The sequence below is a fragment of the Protopterus annectens genome, chromosome 1.part1 (genome assembly GCF_019279795.1).
Source record: "Protopterus annectens isolate FY-2018-M chromosome 1.part1, PAN1.0, whole genome shotgun sequence".
Classification (NCBI taxonomy): Eukaryota; Metazoa; Chordata; order Ceratodontiformes; family Protopteridae; genus Protopterus; species Protopterus annectens.
In genome coordinates this window covers 1,290,952,393-1,290,976,038 of record NC_056726.1, presented here as the reverse complement: position 1 = coordinate 1,290,976,038, position 23,646 = coordinate 1,290,952,393, and the positions used below count along the sequence as shown (strand labels likewise).

Sequence of the window (23,646 nt, the reverse complement as noted above, 5' to 3'; positions counted from 1 at the left end):
CTTCCCTCTCTGAACCTCACTGCTTGGTTCCTCCAATTCCAACCTTAGCCAGGCTTCCTCAAATATCTCACTCTGTCCGAGATATTTTGATAGCTTCCCATAAATCTTCCACTCGAAAGATTTATTTGAGTAAGTGGAAGCGTTTAGCCTATTGGGCTCAAGGAAGGGACATAGATCCTTTCACTGCTTCCATCCAAATGGTCCTTGATTTTCTAGCTGAACTCTTCCATGCAGGTTCATCTCCTTCTACTCTTAAAGTTCAATTGGCAGCTATTTCTAACTTTCATGTGGGCATTTCAGAGTCTGCCATAATGTCCCACAAGCTTTGCAAAGCCTTTTTGAAGGGAGTTTTTCTACTCAGACCTCCTATAAGAAATCCTCCTCCTCCTTGGGACCTAAATTTAGTTCTTAGTTCTTTGATTCTTTCACCTTTCGAACCTGCAGCCTCCTGTTCTTTAAAATTGCTATCATGGAAGACACTCTTTCTGGTAGCTATTACTTCAGCTAGAAGAGTTTCAGAACTTCATGCACTCAGCTGTCGACCTCCTTATCTGTTGTTCCATAAGGACAGGGTATCTTCTGAACCAACCCGTCTTTTTTACCTAAGATAGCCTCGTCTAACCTAAATCAAAGCATTGACCTCCCTGTGTTTTTTCCAGAATATTCTAACAGGTCTGAACAAAAATTGCATTGGCTAGATGTTCATCGTCAGTTAAGGTACTATTTGGATAGAACCAATTCAGAAAATCTGACCAGCTGTTTGTCTCTTATGCAGAAGGCAGAAAGGGACTTTCAGTTTCAAAGGTATCATTATCTAGATGGCTAACATCTCTGATTTCCCTTGTTTATGAAATTAGACACCAAAAGCTGCCTAACAAACCTAAAGCCCATTCTACCAGAGCTTTGGCTACTTCTATAGCCTTCCAAGACAGACTGCCTATTGACACCATTTGTGCAGCGGCTACTTGGGCTACTCCTCACACTTTCATTTCTCATTACAAGTTGGATTTAGCTTCTAGGCATAGAGCTAACTTTGGTTCCACTGTTCTCAAGAGTCTGTTCCGTTAGGCAACCCGGGACAAGGTGCTAGGGACGCGGTCCCATCCAGCAAGAATGAAGGCGAGATAGACAACTTAACATATAGAAGTTATGTTCTTACCATAACGTTCCATGTTAGTTGTCTTCTTCTCGCCTTCTTCTTGCGTCCCACCCTCCTTCCCCCTGGCCTGGACAGACCTAGAGGAGTTTTGATTGTGACCTCTCTTTCTACCACCTCTTTACTTTAGGTATATGCTGCTGTGCATATTTTCCTGGATCAGGATGTAGGTCACCCTTCTCTTCTCCCTGGTTTATAGAGGTGGACTTTGTTTATAGTTATTCTGTTACTATTATAAGCTGGGCCTAGCTTACAAACGAGATCTGAGGTAACTCACGCCTAGCATTGTGGGATATAAGGGGAGCCTCGATCCGGTGGAACCAACTCTCGAGCTTTTAGAGTGGCCGAGTCGGAGCCGAGGTCGGCTCCGAACCCATCCAGCAAGAAGAAGGCGAGAAGACGACAACTAACATGGAACATTATGGTAAGAACATAACTTCTATTTTCTACACATCCTTATTTCCCAAGAAGCACAGTCTTTCCCCCTCTCTCCATTATCTCAAAAAGCTCACAATTAAACCTCTGCACTGGGTTGTTAGAGAGTTGGGCGTAATCATCATTATCACAAATTAAATCTCCAACCATTTTTTGATAACTCTCTCTACTCATTACAACCCAGTTGCCTCCCTTATCTGCTTGTCTAAAAACATGTTTATCCAACTGAGAGCATACCATTTGTAGTTCTGTCCATTCCCTTTTAGTTAAATTATACATTTGGTTATTTCTGAGAAAAACTTCAAATTCATGTTCCACCCTTTTGCAAGCCACATTTTCAAACGGTTTAATAGCCATAGAATGCCTGGGTGGCATACAATTACTCTTCAAAGAAAAATAGGGTAATTCAAGATAGTTATAACCTGTGTTTAAAGCCATCACAATTTTGTTCACAGTTTCATGCATATCAGCATTTGTCGTGTCCTTTACATAGTCATCAACTAACTCATGGAATAAATCAGTTTGAAGTAAACTAACATCCAGCATTTCATCATCATACTCAAAATTATGAAAATACACTATTTCCGACAGAAGCGTTTTACATCTAGTACAATATCCGCTAAACACGGTAACCTGGTAGGAACAAACTTTGGACCTTTCAGTAACACATTTGTAAGGTGGTCTGTCAATACAGTGTTGAATAAATTCACAATTTTTAATTGTTCATCCATGTTTTCCACTGCTGGTGATATAGGAAACATTGAAGGAAAACAATAGGATTCTGTTATTAAATGCTCAACTTCTCTCTCCTTTTTCTCCTTATTTACTGTCCCTGCTATGAATAAACAGCAATGTAGCATTTAAAATATTTTAAATTGACTGTTTCTCTCCACTAGAACAGTACCTTACTGTACTGTGGTGATTTTACTTTCAAAAAACTTTTGTCCCGCCCTGGTAAAGCTTGCTGCAGTCTCCCAATTCATTGATGTAGTCAACACCAATGAATACAGATATTTTTCTGGCCAATTCCTTCCCCAAACTGACATCTCCACGACCTTCCTAAAAACCCACCCATGATGTGATGTCACAACTCCCTGGTCCTTCCCCTACCCATACAGAAAGTAAAGGCTAGAACAAGGAAAGCATACATGAGCCAAATCACCTGCTGTGGGCTGTCAGTCACAGGTGGTAATATCTCAAATTACCCTTAGCACTTAGCTAGGGAAGTTGTGTGTAGAGGGATAGGAGATGATCAAAGTAGTACAATTCAGGCTTCACAAAACACTGCAGTTTAGCCATTCTGAAAAGGAGTAACTGCATGTTGGTCTCTGCCTGGGGGATTGCATTCCTGGTGTAAAGTTTTTTTTTTTTTGAGAATCCCTTGTTCCCCCCACTTGTACATCTACAGTGGACACACTTTTTTGCTGCTCATGCTGGTATCTGTTGAGGAAAAACAGGAATTGCGTGTATCACTCACTCAAAGCTCCTCCCCTAGTTTTTGGTCTTCCCAACTGTTTTTTTCCATTGCCAAGAATAAACAGTGTTACATTCAAAGTCATGCATATCTTGGTTCATTTATTTTCTTTTTACGAACCAAGATATTTTTTTTCAACCTGTTGAATCTTACTTTTGATAGTCAGCATTGTTTCTTTATGTTTGGCTTCTGATATTTCAGCAATTAGTGCATCCTGAGCCTCCATTATTTCTGACCGCAGCCTGTCAACCGCTCTCTGGTTACATTTATTCAGAATACGGAGCCAGGTTGAAGTACATTTCAAAGAAGTTTTTCCCCACTCATCCAGTAAATCATTTTCTTCTTCTGTAAAGTCCCCAGCAGATAAACGATCGATGGGAGTGATATTAAGAGAGAGATATTTCTCAAGTAATTTTGTACCTCGTTAGGGAAAAGCCACTCCAAGCGACTAAATTTCTCATTAAGACTGTCCTCATTGCTGGAAAGCCACAAGTCCTTCGCAGATAGTTTCAAGTCCCTTTCACGCAGAATGTCAGCAAATAGCATTCTTCCGGTAGCTCCGGCTTCACTAAGAACACCCGAGGGAAATGGATTATTGGAAGCAGAAGACATATCCAGCAACATAATGAAAACACAAAAGAAGTGAAAAGTAAAATAATAAACACATCAAAGCTGGATTTCCACCAATAATCCACAACACTATAGGGTGTAACAGGGTGGCCTAATGGTTAAGGTGTTTCCCTTACAAGCACAAAGTGCTGGGCTTGAGTCTCACAAGGGATAACTGGCTAGGCTTAAAATGGCCCGCAAGGGCAGTTAGTCTAGTACTAATCAATGAATTTATTCTGATACCTCGGCTTTTCACCTTATGAGGAATATTTAAACATCAAAACAGTCACCCTATTTATACACCAAGTGCTATTTCAAATACACAGTTATTCAGTTAACCATGATTATCTCATCACATTTAAAGAAACATACCCCCACACACACACACACACACCCTAAACATTTTCCTTATACTCGAATCTTTTATATAATACAAATGTTTAATTTTATACTATACATTATACATGTAATAAAAGTTGCCTACATTATTTGTTAATTTAATTATTTTACTAAATTCTTAAATAAAAACTACCTAAAATTCCTTTTTATAAAGTTAAATTACTATCCGTATTCATTCCCTGTCTGGTAGCAAGTCATTAGATACAATTGATTGTATCTCCATTTATGGGTGTTACTGCAAAGTTTGAGTGTTTTCCAGTGTAATAGGGCATTGCCTGTAATTTAAGCTGTTAAAAAGACATTCTCTTCAGAGGCCTTACTTGTGAACATAAACTCCAAGATGTAAAATTTGATTACACAAGATGCTTTTGAGTACCTGGGTACATACAGTAGGTAAATTGTAACTTTTTGTGTCCTTTTTTGTCAATGCCGTTTGCAGATTTCACCTTTGTCTGTCGTTTTCTTTTTTTTTTTAATATATTTGCCATCTTAATGTGCCAATTTACCATTGTAAATTTGATATGTGTCATGATTTATCTCTTATACTAACATGTTTTCTTGCTGCTTTTCCCTTGCCACTTTTGTTTTCCTTTTAGTTTTCGTCCGGTGCTCCCAGTTTCCTACATCCAGTCAGAGTTGGCCTTTGAGAATGAGGAAGAATGTCGGAATTTCTTGGCCTCTCTGTCCCTTTCGTACACAGGAAACGACATGAGCAAGATAGACTGCAAGCAAAGCTTAGCAGTCTTACAAAATTTTTAAATAAAAGAAAAATCAGAAGGTAGAAAAAACAGAAAACCATGTCCACAGCAGCAGCTGTCTTTTGTGTGGCATTCTTGCTCCATCAATTGCAGCTTTCTAGGTGGGAAGTGAAGATGGTAAGATGGTGGCTGAATCTTGTGGTTACAAATTCAGTATCCAGTGTGGCGAAAACATTCAAGTGTTTAGTCATCGTGGTTTCATTTCTCCCATGTTACTCTTCAGTGGTCATGGAGCTGAAGTGTATTGGAAATTTTTTTAATTTAAAATGGTGCTTTGTATTGGTTCACAGTGTGACAGGAGGTTTATGCTTCCGAAATTGAAATGTCAAGAACAGCTTTTTTAGAATTACATTTGCTGTACATATATAGTTTATATATATATATGTATATATATATATTTATATATTTTTGTATCTCATTTGAAATTTGAGAATACAACATAAAACAGAAACCTGCACTGTGATTGTTAATTGCTGAGAGGGCAGAGTATACAGCAGCAATGAAGAGTATAAAGTTGCCTAGCTGTAAACTTAGGATTTCAAAAATCTGTGGCATTGGTCAAGGAAAGAAAAGAAAGAATGGATAGGAGTTGTGAATCTCTGTGAGCAGCAGGAAGTCTTTCAACATGTACATTATTGTCATATAAAAAGTTTGCTTTGTAATTACATTTGCTTGTAATTATTTGTTTTAAGTGTTGAATTCTTTTTTGAATTCCTGTACAGTATTATGTACATATGTATTTAATATATAAACTATCCCTCAGTTTTGTTTCTGAGTGATCAGTGCAGACGCTCTGTTTTGTAAATGTTGGGAGTGGGTTATACTTTGTACATGTTGGTATTGCCATTTCCAGATGGAACTAACAGTGTTTCAGTTTTTCTCTCTTCTTGAGCATTTCTGCCCAGATGTTGCATCACGTTAAGAGGAAAGCATTCTGGTGAGGGGAGCATGGAGAAGCTGTCAGCATCGAAGTAAGCAGACGCCTTCTATGTGAAAGCACAATCATGTCACCTGATCAGAGACTTTTGGTCATGCACATAAGAGACTGGAAGTAATCTTGAAAGTCTTGTTGACGTTGATCGAAAAAGAAGACGTCTGGCCACCCATTGATCATCAGTCTGCAAGCAAAATTCTAAAGGGCATCAAAATTCATTGCTGTTAGAATTTGTAATGTTTCCATGCAGTTAGGCTTTCCTCCAGACCCATTTCTACCCCTCGTCCAAATTTCCTTTGGTTCCCATTTACTACTGAAGTTTGTGTATTTTTTTTTTTCTTTTACAGGTAAAATTATCTTGGTAAACATTGTTGGTCTTTCAGTATTTTCACCTGCTTGTTTGTAATTTGCTTGCTTTATCTTTCCTCTCCCTTACTGTCATTGTGTTCTGTTTGTATTTTCATAAAGTGCAATTAATTTGGATTACATTTTTGTTTAAATGCTCCCTTTTTTTTTCAGAAAAAAAAATTCTTACACATGCCAGAAAATAAATATTTCTTGGAAAAAACATTAATTGTAACATTTTCTTGTAAACTGATAATTGGACCAAAATGTGTTTGTCTTGTAGAAGCTGTTCTCATTTGTAGGCACGTCCCCTTTATGATGCATTGATCTTCAATAGTTTTGATTTTGAGACTTGTGTTTTTCAAAAGGATTAGGGAGGAAGCAAGATGCTTCCTTTCTTGATCATGCTAGATGTTGTTTGTGATGTGTTTTCTAGTACCAGACTTAATCTATCATCTTTACTTTGTTTCTAACTGTTGTTCATATTAACCAGTTACATAGTAGAAAGCAAACGTTAAAGCTATTTATGTTGCATTGACTGTTTTTGATGTAGGTTTGTGTAGGTAGGACATCATCTTTGACAGTATTGATGCTGTTAGTCTTAATAAAACAGCAAATAGTTATTCATCTGATTGGTGAGCATGTACCTGTATGTGTGATATGTTCACGCTGCTGCTTCAGTCATTTTCAGGGAGGGTCAGTTTTACAGTAGACCATAACATTTGAAGTTACCCCTCAGTTGCTTTGTTATTTTCTCAGGTGGAGTTGTCATTAGCTTCGCCCATAGCCCCTGTAAGACCATAGCTAGTTTTGCACAAAAGTTGGGTGGATCTTTGTTCAGGAAGCACTTTTATATAACCAGCATTGCAAGGAGCTTTCATCAGTTCTTGCTTCAATTTATTTATTGTTTAGTTATTTAACATTTGTTTACCGGGAAAGTCTGACTTGCAACAACCCAGATGTCCTTCAAGGATGCATCTGCAGTCCTTACAAATGGGTTGTCCTGTCGTCAGGCAGCCCTTCGGTCGGCCGGATTCCAAAGTCTGGGTCTGGCCTCGGCTGGTGTCGCACTTATTCGGGTATAAAGGCATCAGCCGACGCCATTTTCCTCAGTCTTTCTTGCCGCGTGGCGCCCGAAGCAGAAGCTGTTCGCAAGTGCCGGTCGGTCAGAACCAGAGATTACTACTACAAGTACCGAAGACGTCTAAAAAGCTAAGTACCCCGTTGGGGACTCTTTCTTGCCTCAGCCGATGTCAGAAAAAGTGAATAACTGTTTAAAATGTGGGAAACAAATACCTCATAAAGATTTCCACTCTTACTGCTTACCTTGCTTAGGCCCAGACCACGACGTAGCAGCTTGTCTAGCCTGTGCTTCTTTCAACCGACGAACGCTTAGACGTCTGTCTGAATTTGCTGAAGAGTTTTTCGACTCCGCGTTTGCTTACATTATGCCGTCGGATACTCCGACTACGCAAATTTCTAAAAAACGCAAGGAAAAGGACCGACACTCGCGGTCTGCGGTTTCGGACGAAACCGCGGTTAAGCCAACCGCGAGTGTCTCGGTTTCAGCTGAAACCGAGTCCACGGTTCTTCCTTCGGCCGAAAGCTTGCCTCTTACCGAGGCCTCATCCAGCTTGGCTGAATCTGCTACTGAAATCCCACCTGCTCCTGCAGGTTCACAGGATTTATCAGATACTATCCCTTTGGATATTTCTACCCCTGCACGTGGAGCTGCTAGGCCTCCTGCAGCCATGTCGATTAAGGCCTTTGCCAGGGCTAAAGCAGCAAAAACTACTAAAACTGTGCCTGCTAAGACCCCCTCTCACAGGCCCAGTTCTAGTTCACAAATGCTTAGTCTAGCAGAGGATCTCATTTCTTTGATCCGGGGATCCCAACCACATCCAGACAGGGTCTCTCACCCACCTCCAGAGAAGAGGACTAGAGTAGAGCCCCCTGAGCCAGATGTTCTTCGTCTTCCATTGCTGCAGTCCTGACTATTGGGTATAGTCCGCGCCCCAGTCGGCCCGAATACCAGAGTATAAGGCTGACGTCGGTCAGGGCGCATTAGACTGACGTCAGTACGTCAGGGTACTAATGCGCATGACCGACGTCATATCCTCAGTCTTTTTTGCCGCATGGTCCGATGCAGAAGCAGTTTTGCGAGTGCAGGTTGGCGTACTGAAATATTTCCGAAACCGGAGTTTCAGACCGAAACAGAGTTGGCTAAGTACCCGTTAGAACATTTTGGTTTTTCTTGCCTCAGTATTTTACGGATGTCAGAAAAAGTGAATAACTGTATTTCTTGTGGGAAACAGATACCTCATAGGGATTATCATACCTTGTGTATACCTTGTTTAGGGCCTGAGCACGACGTTGTTGGTTGCCGCTCTTGTGCTAGGTTTAACAAACGCACTATTAAGAGGAGGTTAGACTGTGCCAGGTTAGTGTTTGGGAAGCGTTGCAATTATAACATGCCGTCGGATGCTCCGACGCCCGCTTCCTCCAAGAAGCGCAAGGATAAAACAGTGAAGCCTAGGGTTGAGGAACCGGCAGTCCTGGACGTCGGTTCTTTAGAAGGCTCAGTGGAGCCGGAGGTTTTGCCAGGAGTTTCCATGGAGTCCCAGGCAGAAACTATACTCTTACAGGATGTGCCTTCTCAGGAGGTAGGCCAGGCTGAGGGGGCTTCTCAGGTGACTGTTCTTCCCTCTCTTCCCAAGGTAGTTAGGGCCTCTCCTTCTGTTGCCAAAACTTCTTTGAGAGGTAGGCCTACTTCAGCTTCAGTGGGGGCTTCTCCTAGCATTTTGGGTTCTGTACCTAAGAAACATATGCTTAAAATGGCAGAAGATTTGATTACTATGATTAGGGGTTCTATGCCCCCGCCTGATAAGAGGCCTAGGGTGGAACCGGAGTTTGATAGTCTTGAACAGTGTTCAGAGGCTTCAGAATCTTCTGTGGAAGATTTGCAGGAGTACCCTGCTTATTCTGATTCTGATGTGGATGATTCCACTCCTACAGCGTCTCCACCTGAGGATTTCTCATTTTCAGAGACTTTGCATTCCATGAGGGAGCACTTTAAATGGGAAGGCCAGGATTACTCTGACTCCAGGAAAAGGCTTCGGGAGTTCTTGTTTTTACCCCAGCATAGGCCTTTAGCTATTCCTCCTGTGTTGCATGTGGTGGAAGATGTTTTTGCAGAGGCTTCCCTGAACCCTGACTCTTTGCCTCCTGCTCCTGTTAAGCCTGATAGGTATTATAGGGTGCCCGAAGCTCATAAATATTTATTTAAGAGTCCTAGGGCTGACCCAGAAACTATTTCTCAAGGGCCTAAGGGTGTAAAGGCTTCTGTGGTTAAAAATCCTGTTCCCACTGATAAAGAGGCAAGGGCTTTGGATAGGTGGGGAAAGAAAGTGTATACTTCTTCCACTCTAGCCATGAGAGCTTTGAATTGTCAGTTTCACATGCTAAAATATCAGAATTATCTCCTTTCACAATTGAAATCTAAGGTGGATGCTTTGGCGGAAGGTATTGAGTGTAAAGAGTTGCTGGATTTGGTTCATGTCTCTGAACAAGTGGGTAAGCATTCTTTGCAATGTGGTTTTGATGCTGTACAGGCCTCCTCGAGGGTGGCTGCTACCAGTTCTGTTCTTCGCAGGCATGCCTGGTTGAAGGATCAGAATTTAGCTGAGCATGTTAAGACAAGGATTTTGGATGCTCCTTTACAGTCTGATGTGTTGTTTGGTTCCTGTGGAAGCAGTTTTAAAGAAAATGGAGGACAAAGCTAAGTCTATGCAAACTGTTAAAGATTTTTGCAGGTGCAGCCACCAAGTTTAGTAGAAATTGGCCTGCTAAGGGGTGGACATATCCTGCTTATGATTCTCAGTCTAGGGGTAGGTCTAGGCGTGGTAGGGCAGGGCTCAAGGTTCTTTTAGGCCTAGAACAGGAGTTCACCTGCTCAGACTTCTGGTGAGGGCAGGGGTCAGTCCTTTCGTAAACAGACCCAATGACCTGTTTTTCAGCTGCCAGCAGATTCTCGTTTGGCAGCTCCTTTGGGAGGAAGACTGTCTCTTTTCAAAGAAAATTGGGATTTAATTACTCAAGACAAATGGGTGTTGGATATCATTCACCACGGTTACAGATTTTATTTCCATACAATGCCCCTTTCAAAGGCATGCCAGGCGTTCCTCCTCTACAAAGAAAAGAGGCTCACAAGCAAGTTTTACAGTTACTTCACATAGGAGCCATTCAGCCTGTCCCTGTATCAGAAAGGGGCCTAGGATTTTATTCTCGCCTGTTCCTTGTACCAAAGAAGGGAAACACGTGGAGACCAATTTTGGATTTATCTCTCCTCAACACGTTTTTGGACATTCCCAAGTTCAAGATGTTGGCGTTACAACAGCTTTTACCTCTGCTGGGCAAAGATCACTGGATGGTAACTTTAGATCTCAAGGAAGCTTACCTTCATGTGCCTATAAGGCTAAGTTGCAGGAGGTATCTGCGGTTTCGAGCTGGAAATTCTCATTATCAGTTCTCTGCATTGCCCTTTGGCTTATCTACTGCCCAGAGTATTCACAAAGGCTCTGGCTCCAGTGATAGCGTACTTCAGGCTTCAAGGAATTCAAATCTATCCTTACTTGGGCGACTGCCTGATTCTGGCTCAAGAAAAGGAAGACCTTCTACAGCATCTGGAATATGTTATAGCAGTGCTAAGATGCCTAGGGTATTCTGTGAGCGAAATAAAGTCCAGTCTAGTACCCTCTCAAGACATGTGCTTTCTGGGTGTAAGACTGAATACAGCAGCCCAGATGGCCTTTTTAACCCCGGACAAACAAAAGAGTCTGTCACTTTACTTCCATCAACTATCTCATCAGTCCGTGCTGACTGCAAGGACAGTCCTTCAAGCATTAGGGTTCATGGCATCTTGTATTCTGGTGCTTCCCAATGCCAAACTGCATATGAGGAAGCTACAATGGTATCTCAAAAATGTATGGACACAGCACTGCCAGGATTTGGACACTGTCATTCAAATCATACCTTGCCTTCAAAAAAATTCTTGTGGTGGGCTCAGGAATGTCACCTAAACAAGGGACTCTCTGTGACCCGGCCAGAGGCAAGTCAGATTCTAACGACAGATGCCTCGGACATTGCTTGGGAGCTCATCTAAATGGAAAGTGGATACAAGACAAGTGGCCTGCCAGACTACAGCATCTACATATCAACATGAAGGAGATGTTAGCAGTCCAGTTTGCATTAATGGCTTTCAAGGAGTTACTTCTTCCAGGGCAGGTGTTGATTCTAACAGACAACACAACTGTCATGTGGTACATCAACAAGCAAGGGGGAACACATTCTTATCCTCTATGCAGGCAAGCAATGATTTTATGGGAGACTGCGCTAAGCTTGCAACTAACTCTTCAGGCAAGGTTTCTGCCAGGAGCACAGAACTCCTTAGCAGATGTGTTAAGCAGACAAATCATGGATCCCCACGAGTGGAAACTGGATCTTCATGTATTTCAGAAACTGACAGTGTCATGGGGAACTCCAGACATAGATCTGTTCGCTTCTCCACTAACCCACCAGCTGCCAAAGTATTGCACAAAGGGGTTTCATCACACAGCTTGGAAAGTGGATGCTCTGTCTTTCAGTTGGAAAAACCTTCATGTGTATGCCTTTCCACCTCTACCGCTTCTTCCAAAGGTACTATTAAAGGTCAGACAAGACAGGCCAAGGATGATTTTGATAGCTCCAGATTGGCCTCGGCAACACTGGTACCCACTACTGAGTCTGGTAAAGAAGCCTCCATGGCCTTTACCTCTGATTCCTCATCTGTTATCTCAGAAGGACGGTCATCTGCTCAATGTCAAGCTTCACTCTCTTCATCTAACAGCCTGGCATATTCTGTGTTGAAACACAGCAGGTCTCAACTTCCTCAACAAGTTTTAAATGTGATTATGGAAGCTAGAAGGCCTAGTACTAGGAGAGTGTACGCAGAAAAATGGAAGAGATTTTTATTCTGGAGTACAGCAAAGAATTTGGAGATTTCAGAGCCTAATTTGAGTGTGGCTCTTCAATATCTTACTGAATTATTGGACAAAGGTTTGTCCTTCTCTTCCATAAAGATTCATGCTGCAGCAATTTCAGCTCACTATGATTGTGACCCACCTTTGTTTTCATCCTTTGTTCAAGCAGTTTCTTAGAGGGCAAAGAATATAAGACCCCCGTAGAGCTCCTACTCCTGCTTGGGATCTCAATTTTGTGTTGGAAAAACTTACTCTACAACCTTTTGAGCCTGCAGCTACTGCTGAATTGAAATATTTGTCATGGAAGACTGCTTTTCTGTTGGCTATTACTTCTGCAAGAAGGGTGTCTGAGTTGCAGGCCCTTATGGCAGTAGAGCCCTTTTGATTTTCCATAAGGACAGGGTATCATTACGTACTAATCCTTCCTTTATGCCTAAGGTGGTTTCTAGTGTGGCTTTAAACCAAACTATTCATTTGCCTACGTTTTTGCAGATCCTCAAAATAAAGGGAAAAGATTTTGCACACTTTAGATGTACACAGGCAATTGCGTTATTATCTGAGCAGGACTAAGAATTTTAGGCAGTCTCAGCAGTTACTTGTTTCTTTTGCTTTGAGTTCACAGGGCAAGCCTGTGTCAAAACAAACTATTTCTAGGTGGATTGGCTTTTGCATTGCATTTTGTTATTCCCATCATGGCAAGGAGATTCCAGCTGGGATCAGGCCTCATTCCACTAGGGCTACTGCCACTTCAACAGCATTTCTAAGGGGTGGCAACTAAGGATATTCTGGAAGCAGCTACTTGGAGTTCAGTGCATACTTTCTCTAGGCATTATCACCTTCCTATATACTCTAAGACTAGGGCTGGGTTTGCCACAGCTGTTTTACAAGGCATGTTGTCAGCTCCTACTACTTTATAATTTGCCAGCCTCCCTTACCTCTGCTTTGGGATTCTACCCAATAGTCAGGACTGCAGCAATGGAAGACGAAGAACATAGTACAGTTTTGTACCTACCATAAATGTAGATGTTCGAGGATTCCATTGCTGCAGTCAATACCTCCCTCCTTCCCCTCTGTGTTTAGGGGTGGTTGTGTAGGTGAGTTTACATGCTTATCTTTTTATATGTATATATATTGTTGTATATATTATACATGTTTTTGGTGCAGGTTGTTTTGGGACTTGTCTTTTTGGGTCTTCTGACATCTGGGGCAAGAAAAGACTGAGGATATGACGTCGGTCATGCGCATTAGTACCCTGACGTACTGACGTCAGTCTAATGCGCCCTGACCGACGTCAGCCTTATACTCTGGTATTCGGGCCGACTGGGGCGCGGACTATACCCAATAGTCAGGACTGCAGCAATGGAATCCTCGAACATCTACATTTATGGTAGGTACAAAACTGTACTTTTCTTCAGATGGCTCCTCTGATGAATCAGATAATTCAGACCCTCCAGAGGCCCCTTTTTCTCCTTATGAGGACTCTGATGCAGAAGAGTCCATTCCTTCTGCCTCTCCGCCTGAGGAATTTTCTTTTGGGGAAACCTTGCATGCTATGAGGGAACAATTTCAATGGCAGGGCCAGGATTTTTCAGACTCTAGGAAAAGGCTTAGAACCTTTTTGCATTTGCCACAGCATAGGCCTTTAGCCATTCCTCCAGTACTTAACTGTTGTGGATGATGCTTTTAATGATGCTTGTACTGCTCCTGATTCTCTTCCTCCGGCCCCTGCTAAGCCCGATAGGTTCTACAGGGTTCGGACACACATTATCATTTGTATAAGGCCCCTTTTGCAGATCGAAACTATCTCCCAGGGACCCAAGGCTGTAGCAGCTACCTCTACCAAAAAACCCTCCCTCTGAAAGGGAATCTAGGGCCTTAGAGATGGGGTAAAAAGTTTACACTTCTGCTACTCTTTCAGCTGGGGCCTTGAACTGTCAATTCCACATGATTCAGTATCAGGAATTTATGTTAGACCAGTTAACTAAACTGTCCTCGGATGAACCATTAGACAAAAAATCTGTACAGGAAATGGTACATAACATTCAGCAGGTCAGTAATCATTCCTTAAAATGCGGCTATGATGCACTGGAGGCTTCCTTTAGATCAGCCATGACTGGCACAGTGATCAGAAGACATGCATGGTTAAAAGAACAGTCCTTACCAGACCATGTTAAATCAAAGCTCCTAGATGCTCCCATGGATAAGCTCAATTTGTTTGGCTCCCCTGCACAGCAGGTGCTGAAGAAGGTGGAAGAGAAAGCAAAATCTGTCCAGACAGTCAAGGATTTCTTGCAGGTCCAGCCTCCAAAGTTTAGCAGGAACTGGCCTTCCAAGAATTGGTCCTTTCCAGACACCTCCAGAGCTCCGAGAGGCAGGAATAGACGCTCAAGAGGCAGGGGTCAATCCAGAGGTGCCTACAGGGCTCGTCAGTGGCAGGCTAACAACCAGCGAGGTACAGCCACAGATCCAGCCACCACCACCACTTCCACAGGACAATCACAGTGACTTGGCTCTGGAACCGCCTACCAGGGAACAACTAGAGGCACCCTTAGGCGGGAAGCTAGCCTTATTTTGAGTAAACTGGCATTACATCACAGGAGACAAATGGATTTTACAGACAATAGACCAAGGTTACAGGTTTCACTTCCATACTCTACCAAGGAAGAGAGGAATGCCAAACCTACCTCCAAATCAGAAGACAGAAGCACTAGAACAAATAACTCACTTACTAAGGATGAGAGCTGTAGAAAGGGTACCATCTATGGAACAAGGGCAAGGATTTTACTCCAGACTTTTCCTGGTACCAAGAAAAGAAAAACAATGGAGGCCTATTCTCGACCTGTCCGCTTTAAACACATACCTCATTGTTCCAAAATTCAAAATGCTGACCCTACAGCAGCTTCTTCCCATGCTGGGCAAGGAGTCTTGGCTGGTAACTCTAGATCTCAAGGAGGCATACCTGCACGTCCCCATACGACCAAATTGCAGAAGATGCCTCAGATTTCTTGCAGGATCAGAGCATTATCAATTCTCAGCATTGCCCTTTGGCTTATCTACTGCGCCCAGAGTGTTCACGAAATGCCTGGCATCAGTAATTGCTCATTGCAGGCTTCAGGGAATTCAAATTTACCGTTACCTGGACGACTGCCTGTTACAAGCGGACAACAAAAACAAATTAACAAAAGATTTGCAAAGGGTCATTCATCTACTACAAGCCCTGGGATACACAGTCAATATAAAAAAGTCAAGGCTGATACCAACCCAAAGGATAACCTTCTTGGGTGCAGATCTGGACACATCAAAACAAATGGCTTTCCTGACAGTAGAAAAACAGGAGCAACTCCCTTTCTACTTCATGGCATTAACCAGCTAACAGCAAGAAAAGTCCTGCAAGCTCTCGGTTACATGGCATCCTGCATAATATTGATTCCACATGCCAGACTACATATGAGAAAGTTACAGTGGTACCTAAGGAATTTATGGTCTCAGCACAAGCACAGCCTAGAAACCCAAATTCCAATAATTCCATGCCTGAAGCAAGAATTCCAATGGTGGGCTCAGGCCTGTCAAACAAACAAGGGACTGCCCTTCCGCAGCACTCAACCAAGCCAGACCATCACAACAGACGCTTCAGACCTCGGTTGGGGGCACACATGCTGGACAAGTGCATACAAGGCTTATGGACTCAAGACCAGCTGCACCTACACATAAATCAAAAGGAAATGATGGCAGTAAAACTGGCAATTCAGGCATTCAGACCATTTCTTCGACAGGGTCAACTGCTGATAAGGACGGACAACACCACAGTTATGTGGTACATCAACAAACAGGGAGGCACACATTCATACCCTCTATGCCGGATGGCAATGGACCTCTGGAATGTGGCACTGAGCTCCAACATTCAGTTACAAGCAATTTTTGTGCCAGGAAAAGAAAATATGCTAGCAGACATCCTAAGCAGAACTGCCACGGATGCCCACGAATGGATGCTGCATCCGGACATCTTCAAAACCATTACAAGGAAATGGGGACTACCAGAAATAGACTTATTTGCATCCCCACACAATCACCAACTGAAAAAATTCTGCACAAGGACGTACCACCCACTTGCTTGGAAAGTGGACTCCCTATCTTACAGTTGGAAAAACCTGACAGCATATGCATTCCCACCTCTTCCTTTGATGCACAAGGTGCTATTGAAGATCAAAGAAGACCGTCCAAGGATCATCCTGATAGCTCCAGACTGGCCAAGGCAACATTGGCACCCATTACTGAGGAGTATGTCTCGGGAACAAATATGGCCTCTGCCCCTAGTTCCCTTGCTGTTAACACAGAACAACTTCAAAACCCTGCATCCAAACCTGAAAACCCTGCAGCTGGCTGCCTGACCTAAGACCAAATAACCCAGATTTATCTCAAAGGGTTAAAGACATTATCTTGGAGGCTCGCAGACCCTCAACAAGAAAAAATTATTCAGCAAAATGGAAAAGATATCTCATTTGGAGTACAGCAAAAGGAGAGAATGTGTCACTAGTAAACATAGCTAACATCCTGGAATACTTGGCAGAGCTCTTCCACAACGGCCTGTCCTATTCTTCCATTAAGATTCATGCATCAGCCATTTCAGCAGAATACAACTTGGATCCTCCAGTCTTCTCACATCCTCTGCTCAGGCAGTTTCTGAGAGGAATTAAAAATGTAAAACCACCTAGGAAGCCACCATTGCCAGCATGGGACTTGAACTTTGTGCTAGAAAAATTGACACTACCTCCTTTCGAACCAGCAGCAACAGCAGAATTACAATACTTATCATGGAAAACTGCTTTCCTGCTTGCAATCACTTCAGCAAGAAGGGTATCTGAGCTACAGGCATTAATGGCAGTACAGCCCTTCCTGATCTTCCATCAAGATAGTGTCCATGAGAACTAATCCTACTTTTATGCCAAAGGTGGTCTCCAGGGTATCTTTAAATCAAGCTATCCACCTACCTACATTCTTCCCCAACCCACAGAACAGGGGAGAAAGACTGTTGCATGCCTTGGATGTACATAGACAATTACGTTACTACCTGGACAGGACCAAGAGCAACAGAAAAACTGACCAGCTACTGGTAGCATATGCAACAGGAATGGAAGGAAAAGCAATTTCAAAACAGACAATCTCTAAGTGGATAGGAAATTGCATTAGATTTTGTTAATCCTACCATGGGAAGAAAACTCCAGAAAACATCAGGCCTCACTCTACAAGGGCTACAGCCACTACCACAGCTTTTACGAGGAGTGGCTACCAAAGACATTTTAGAGGCTGCTACTTGGAGCTCCGTGCATACATTTGCCAAGCATTATAATTTGCCTTTATACTCCAGATCCCGAGCAGGTTTTGCCACTGCTGTTTTGCAAGGGATCTTAACTACACCATAATCTTATTTCTCCTCCTCCCCAGTTTGGCTATGGTATTCTACCCATTTGTAAGGACTGCAGATGCATCCTTGAAGGACATAGTACAGTTTTGTACCTACCATAAATGTAGATGTCCGATAGGCATGCATCTGCAGTCAGGATTACCCACCCTCCTTCCCCTCTGTGGTACTCCTAGGGTATTTGCCCATCTTGTAGCTAGCTGGGGGAATCTATTATGGTGTATTTGTTTGTATATATGTACATACATGCTTATTTTTTGTTTGCTCTCTACTATTTGGAACCATTTGCATTTATCCAAATTTAGCCTTCCTAGAGGGCACCTGGCATCTGGGGCAAGAAACACTGAGGAAAATGGCGTCGGCTGATGCCTTTATACCCGAATAACTGCCGCTATGACGTCGGGTGAAGTGCGACACCAGCCGAGGCCAGATCCAGACTTTGGAATCCAGCCGACCGAAGGGCTGCCTGACGACAGGACAACCCATTTGTAAGGACTGCAGATGCATGCCTATCGGACATCTACATTTATGGTAGGTACAAAACTGTACTTTTTCATCGGAGGCCTGGGGAGAAACACTCCATATGCATGTCTTTGTAACGTGGGAGGAAACCAGAGCACCCGGTGGAAACCCACACAAACACATGGAGGACATGCAGACTCCACACACAAGGCACCCCAACCCAAAATCGAACTAGATGGAACCTCTTGCTGTGAGGCGACAGCTCAAACTGCTGCATCACTGCACCGTCCATTTCCTTCGTTGGTGCTGGTGTAGATGTCTTACCTAGTGGATCACACTTTAGAGCTATAGAGCTATTTACCATTTTCTTTGAAGCCCTGTAGTCAACTTAAAACAATTAGTGTGATTGTGGTTAATTATTGACCTGAATACCATAGTTAACTATTTTCTGTAGGATGGCTGGCTGTAGTAAAAAAGTGATATTAAAGATGTCCTTTAAGGATGCATCTGCAGCCCTTACAAATGGGTTGTCCTGTCGTCAGGCAGCCCTTCGGTCGGCCGGATTCCAAAGTCTGGGTCTGGCCTCGGCTGGTGTCGCACTTCACCCGACGTCATAGCGGCAGTTATTCGGGTATAAAGGCATCAGCCGACGCCATTTTCCTCAGTCTTTCTTGCCGCGTGGCGCCCGCAGAAGCTGTTCGCAAGTGCCGGTCGGTCAGAACCAGAGATTACTACTACAAGTAACGAAGACTTCTAAAAAGCTAAGTACCCCGTTGGGGACTCTTTCTTGCCTCAGCCGATGTCAGAAAAAGTGAATAACTGTTTAAATTGTGGGAAACAAATACCTCATAAAGATTTCCACTCTTACTGCTTACCTTGCTTAGGCCCAGACCACGACGTAGCAGCTTGTCTAGCCTGTGCTTCTTTCAACCGACGAATGCTTAGACGTCGGTCTGAATTTGCTGAAGAGTTTTTCGGCTCCGCGTTTGCTTACATTATGCCGTCGGATACTCGGACTACGCAAATTTCTAAAAAACGCAAGGAAAAGGACCGACACTCGCGGTCCGCGGTTTCAGCCCAAATTGTGGTTAAGCCGACCGCGAGTGTCTTGGTTTCGGCTGAAACCGAGTCCACGGTTCTTCCTTCGGCCGAAAGCTTGCCACTTACCGAGGCCTCATCCAGCTTGGCTGAATCTGCTACTGAAATCCCACCTGCTCCTGCAGGTTCACAGGATTTATCAGATACTATCCCTTTGGATATTTCTACCCCTGCACGTGCAGCTGCTAGGCCTCGTGCATCCATGTCGATTAAGGCATTTGCCAGGGCTAAAGCAGCAAAAACTACCAAAACTGTGTCTGCTAAGACCCCCTCTCACAGGCCCAGTTCTAGTTCACAAATGCTTAGTCTAGCAGAGGATCTCATTTCTTTGATCCGGGGATCCCAACCACATCCAGACAGGGCCTCTCACCCACCTCCAGAGAAGAGGACTAGAGTAGAGCTCCCTGAGCCAGTTTCTTCAGATGGCTCCTCTGATGAATCAGATAATTCAGACCCTCCAGAGGCCCCTTTTTCTCCTTATGAGGACTCTGATGCAGAAGAGTCCATTCCTTCTGCCTCTCCGCCTGAGGAATTTTCTTTTGGGGAAACCTTGCATGCTATGAGGGAACAATTTCAATGGCAGGGCCAGGATTTTTCAGACTCTAGGAAAAGGCTTAGAACCTTTTTGCATTTGCCACATCATAGGCCTTTAGCCATTCCTCCAGTACTTACTGTTGTGGATGATGCTTTTAATGATGCTTGTACTGCTCCTGATTCTCTTCCCCCGGCCCCTGCTAAGCCTGATAGGTACTACAGGGTTCCGGACACACATTATCATTTGTATAAGGCCCCTTTTGCAGATCCCGAAACTATCTCCCAGGGACCCAAGGCTGTAGCAGCTTCCTCTACCAAAAACCCCCTCCCCTCTGAAAGGGAATCTAGGGCCTTAGAGAGATGTGGTAAAAAGTTTACACTTCTGCTACTCTTTCAGCTAGGGCCTTGAACTGTCAATTCCACATGATTCAGTATCAGGAATTTATGTTAGACCAGTTAACTAAAAAACTGTCCTCGGATGAACCATTAGACAAAAAATCTGTACAGGAAATGGTACATAACATTCAGCAGGTCAGTAATCATTCCTTAAAATGCGGCTATGATGCACTGGAGGCTTCCTTTAGATCAGCCATGACTGGCACAGTGATCAGAAGACATGCATGGTTAAAAGAACAGTCCTTACCAGACCATGTTAAATCAAAGCTCCTAGATGCTCCCATGGATAAGCTCAAAATGTTTGGCTCCCCTGCACAGCAGGTGCTGAAGAAGGTGAAAGAGAAAGCAAAATCTGTCCAGACAGTCAAGGATTTCTTGCAGGTCCAGCCTCCAAGGTTTAGCAGGAACTGGCCTTCCAAGAATTGGTCCTTTCCAGACACCTCCAGAGCTCCGAGAGGCAGGAATAGACGCTCAAGTGGCAGGGGTCAATCCAGAGGTGCCTACAGGGGACGTCAGTGGCAGGCTAACAACCAGCGAGGTACAGCCACAGATCCAGCCACCACCACCACTTCCACAGGACAATCACAGTGACTTGGCTATGGCACCGCCTACCAGGGAACAACTAGAGGCACCCTTAGGCGGGAAGCTAGCCTTATTTTCAGTAAACTGGCATTACATCACAGGAGACAAATGGATTTTACAGACAATAGACCAAGGTTACAGGTTTCACTTCCATACTCTACCAAGGAAGAGAGGAATGCCAAACCTACCTCCAAATCAGAAAACAGAAGCTCTAGAACAAATAACTCACTTACTAAGGATGAGAGCTGTAGAAAGGGTACCATCTATGGAACAAGGGCAAGGATTTTACTCCAGACTTTTCCTGGTACCAAGAAAAGAAAAACAATGGAGGCCTATTCTCGACCTGTCCGCTTTAAACACATACCTCATTGTTCCAAAATTCAAAATGCTGACCCTACAGCAGCTTCTTCCCATGCTGGGCAAGGAGTCTTGGCTGGTAACTCTAGATCTCAAGGAGGCATACCTGCACGTCCCCATACGACCAAATTGCAGAAGATACCTCAGATTTCTTGCAGGATCAGAGCATTATCAATTCTCAGCATTGCCCTTTGGCTTATCTACTGCACCCAGAGTATTCACGAAATGCCTGGCATCAGTAATTGCTCATTGCAGGCTTCAGGAAATTCAAATTTACCCTTACCTGGACGACTGCCTGTTACAAGCGGACAACAAAAACAAATTAACAAAAGATTTGCAAAGGGTCATTCATCTACTACAAGCCCTGGGATACACAGTCAATATAAAAAAGTCAAGGCTGATACCATCCCAAAGGATAACCTTCTTGGGTGCAGATCTGGACACATCAAATGGCTTTCCTGACAGTAGAAAAACAGGAGCAACTCCCTTTCTACTTCATGGCATTAACAAAGCAGAACCAGCTAACAGCAAGAAAAGTCCTGCAAGCTCTCGGTTACATGGCATCCTGCATAATATTGATTCCACATGCCAGACTACATATGAGAAAGTTACAGTGGTACCTAAGGAATTTATGGTCTCAGCACAAGCACAGCCTAGAAACCCAAATTCCAATAATTCCATGCCTGAAGCAAGAATTCCAATGGTGGGCTCAGGCCTGTCAAACAAACAAGGGACTGCCCTTCCGCAGCACTCAACCAAGCCAGACCATCACAACAGACGCTTCAGACCTCGGTTGGGGGGCACACATGCTGGACAAGTGCATACAAGGCTTATGGACTCAAGACCAGCTGCACCTGCACATAAATCAAAAGAAAATGCTGGCAGTAAAACTGGCAATTCAGGCATTCAGACCATTTCTTCGACAGGGTCAACTGTTGATAAGGACGGACAACACCACAGTTATGTGGTACATCAACAAACAGGGAGGCACACATTCATACCCTCTATGCCGGATTTCAATGGACCTCTGGAATGTGGCACTGAGCTTCAACCTTCAGTTACAAGCAATTTTTGTGCCAGGAAAAGAAAATATACTAGCAGACATCCTAAGCAGAACTGCCACGGATGCCCACGAATGGATGCAGCATCCGGACATCTTCAAAACCATTACAAGGAAATGGGGACTACCAGAAATAGACTTATTTGCATCCCCACACAATCACCAACTGAAAAAATTCTGCACAGGGACGTACCACCCACTTGCTTGGAAAGTGGACTCCCTATCTTACAGCTGGAAAAACCTGACAGCATATGCATTCCCACCTCTTCCTTTAATGCACAAGGTGCTATTGAAGATCAAAGAAGACCGTCCAAGGATCATCCTGATAGCTCCAGACTGGCCAAGGCAACATTGGTACCCATTACTGAGGAGTATGTCTCGGGAACAAATATGGCCTCTGCCCCTAGTTCCCTTGCTGTTAACACAGAACAACTTCAAAACCCTGCATCCAAACCTGAAAACACTGCAGCTGGCTGCCTGGAACATTGCATAAGACCAAATAACCCAGATTTATCTCAAAGGGTTAAAGACATTATCTTGGAGGCTCGCAGACCCTCAACAAGAAAAGAATTATTCAGCAAAATGGAAAAGATATCTCATTTGGAGTACAGCAAAAGGAGAGAATGTGTCACTGGTAAACATAGCTAACATCCTGGAATACTTGGCAGAGCTCTTCCACAACGGCCTGTCCTATTCTTCCATTAAGATTCATGCATCAGCCATTTCAGCAGAATACAACTTGGATCCTCCAGTCTTCTTACATCCTCTGCTCAGGCAGTTTCTGAGAGGAATTAAAAATGTAAAACCACCTAGGAAGCCACCATTGCCAGCATGGGACTTGAACTTTGTGCTAGAAAAATTAACACTACCTCCTTTCGAGCCTGCAGCAACAGCAGAATTACAATACTTATCATGGAAAACTGCTTTCCTGCTTGCAATCACTTCAGCAAGAAGGGTATCTGAGCTACAGGCATTAATGGCAGTACAGCCCTTCCTGATCTTCCATCAAGATAGAGTGTCCATGAGAACTAATCCTACTTTTATGCCAAAGGTGGTCTCCAGGGTATCTTTAAATCAAGCTATCCACCTACCTACATTCTTCCCCACCCCACAGAACAGGGGAGAAAGACTGTTGCATACCTTGGATGTACATAGACAATTACGTTACTACCTGGACAGGACCAAGAGCAACAGAAAAACTGACCAGCTACTGGTAGCATATGCAACAGGAATGGAAGGAAAAGCAATTTCAAAACAGACAATCTCTAAGTGGATAGGAAATTGCATTAGATTTTGTTAATCCTACCATGGGAAGAAAACTCCAGAAAACATCAGGCCTCACTCTACAAGGGCTACAGCCACTACCACAGCTTTTTTACGAGGAGTGGCTACCAAAGACATTTTAGAGGCTGCTACTTGGAGCTCCGTGCATACATTTGCCAAGCATTATAATTTACCTTTATACTCCAGATCCCGAGCAGGTTTTGCCACTGCTGTTTTGCAAGGGATCTTAATTACACCATAATCTTATTTCTCCTTCTCCCCCAGTTTGGCTATGGTATTCTACCCATTTGTAAGGACTGCAGATGCATCCTTGAAGGACATAGTACA

The 23,646-nt window shown here is 43.5% G+C and overlaps 1 protein-coding gene across 1 annotated transcript in view; it reads left to right on the top strand.

The window, feature by feature from the left end:
• LENG8 (leukocyte receptor cluster member 8) overlaps positions 1-6,737 on the top strand; it is a 951,153-nt gene extending 944,416 nt beyond the window's left edge. The window contains exon 11 of the mRNA XM_044088951.1: positions 4,670-6,737. Within this exon, the coding sequence (XP_043944886.1) occupies positions 4,670-4,832 (163 nt within the window). The 3' untranslated portion in view covers positions 4,833-6,737. The remainder of the gene's footprint in view (positions 1-4,669) is intronic.
• The last annotated feature ends 16,909 nt before the right edge of the window (positions 6,738-23,646 follow it).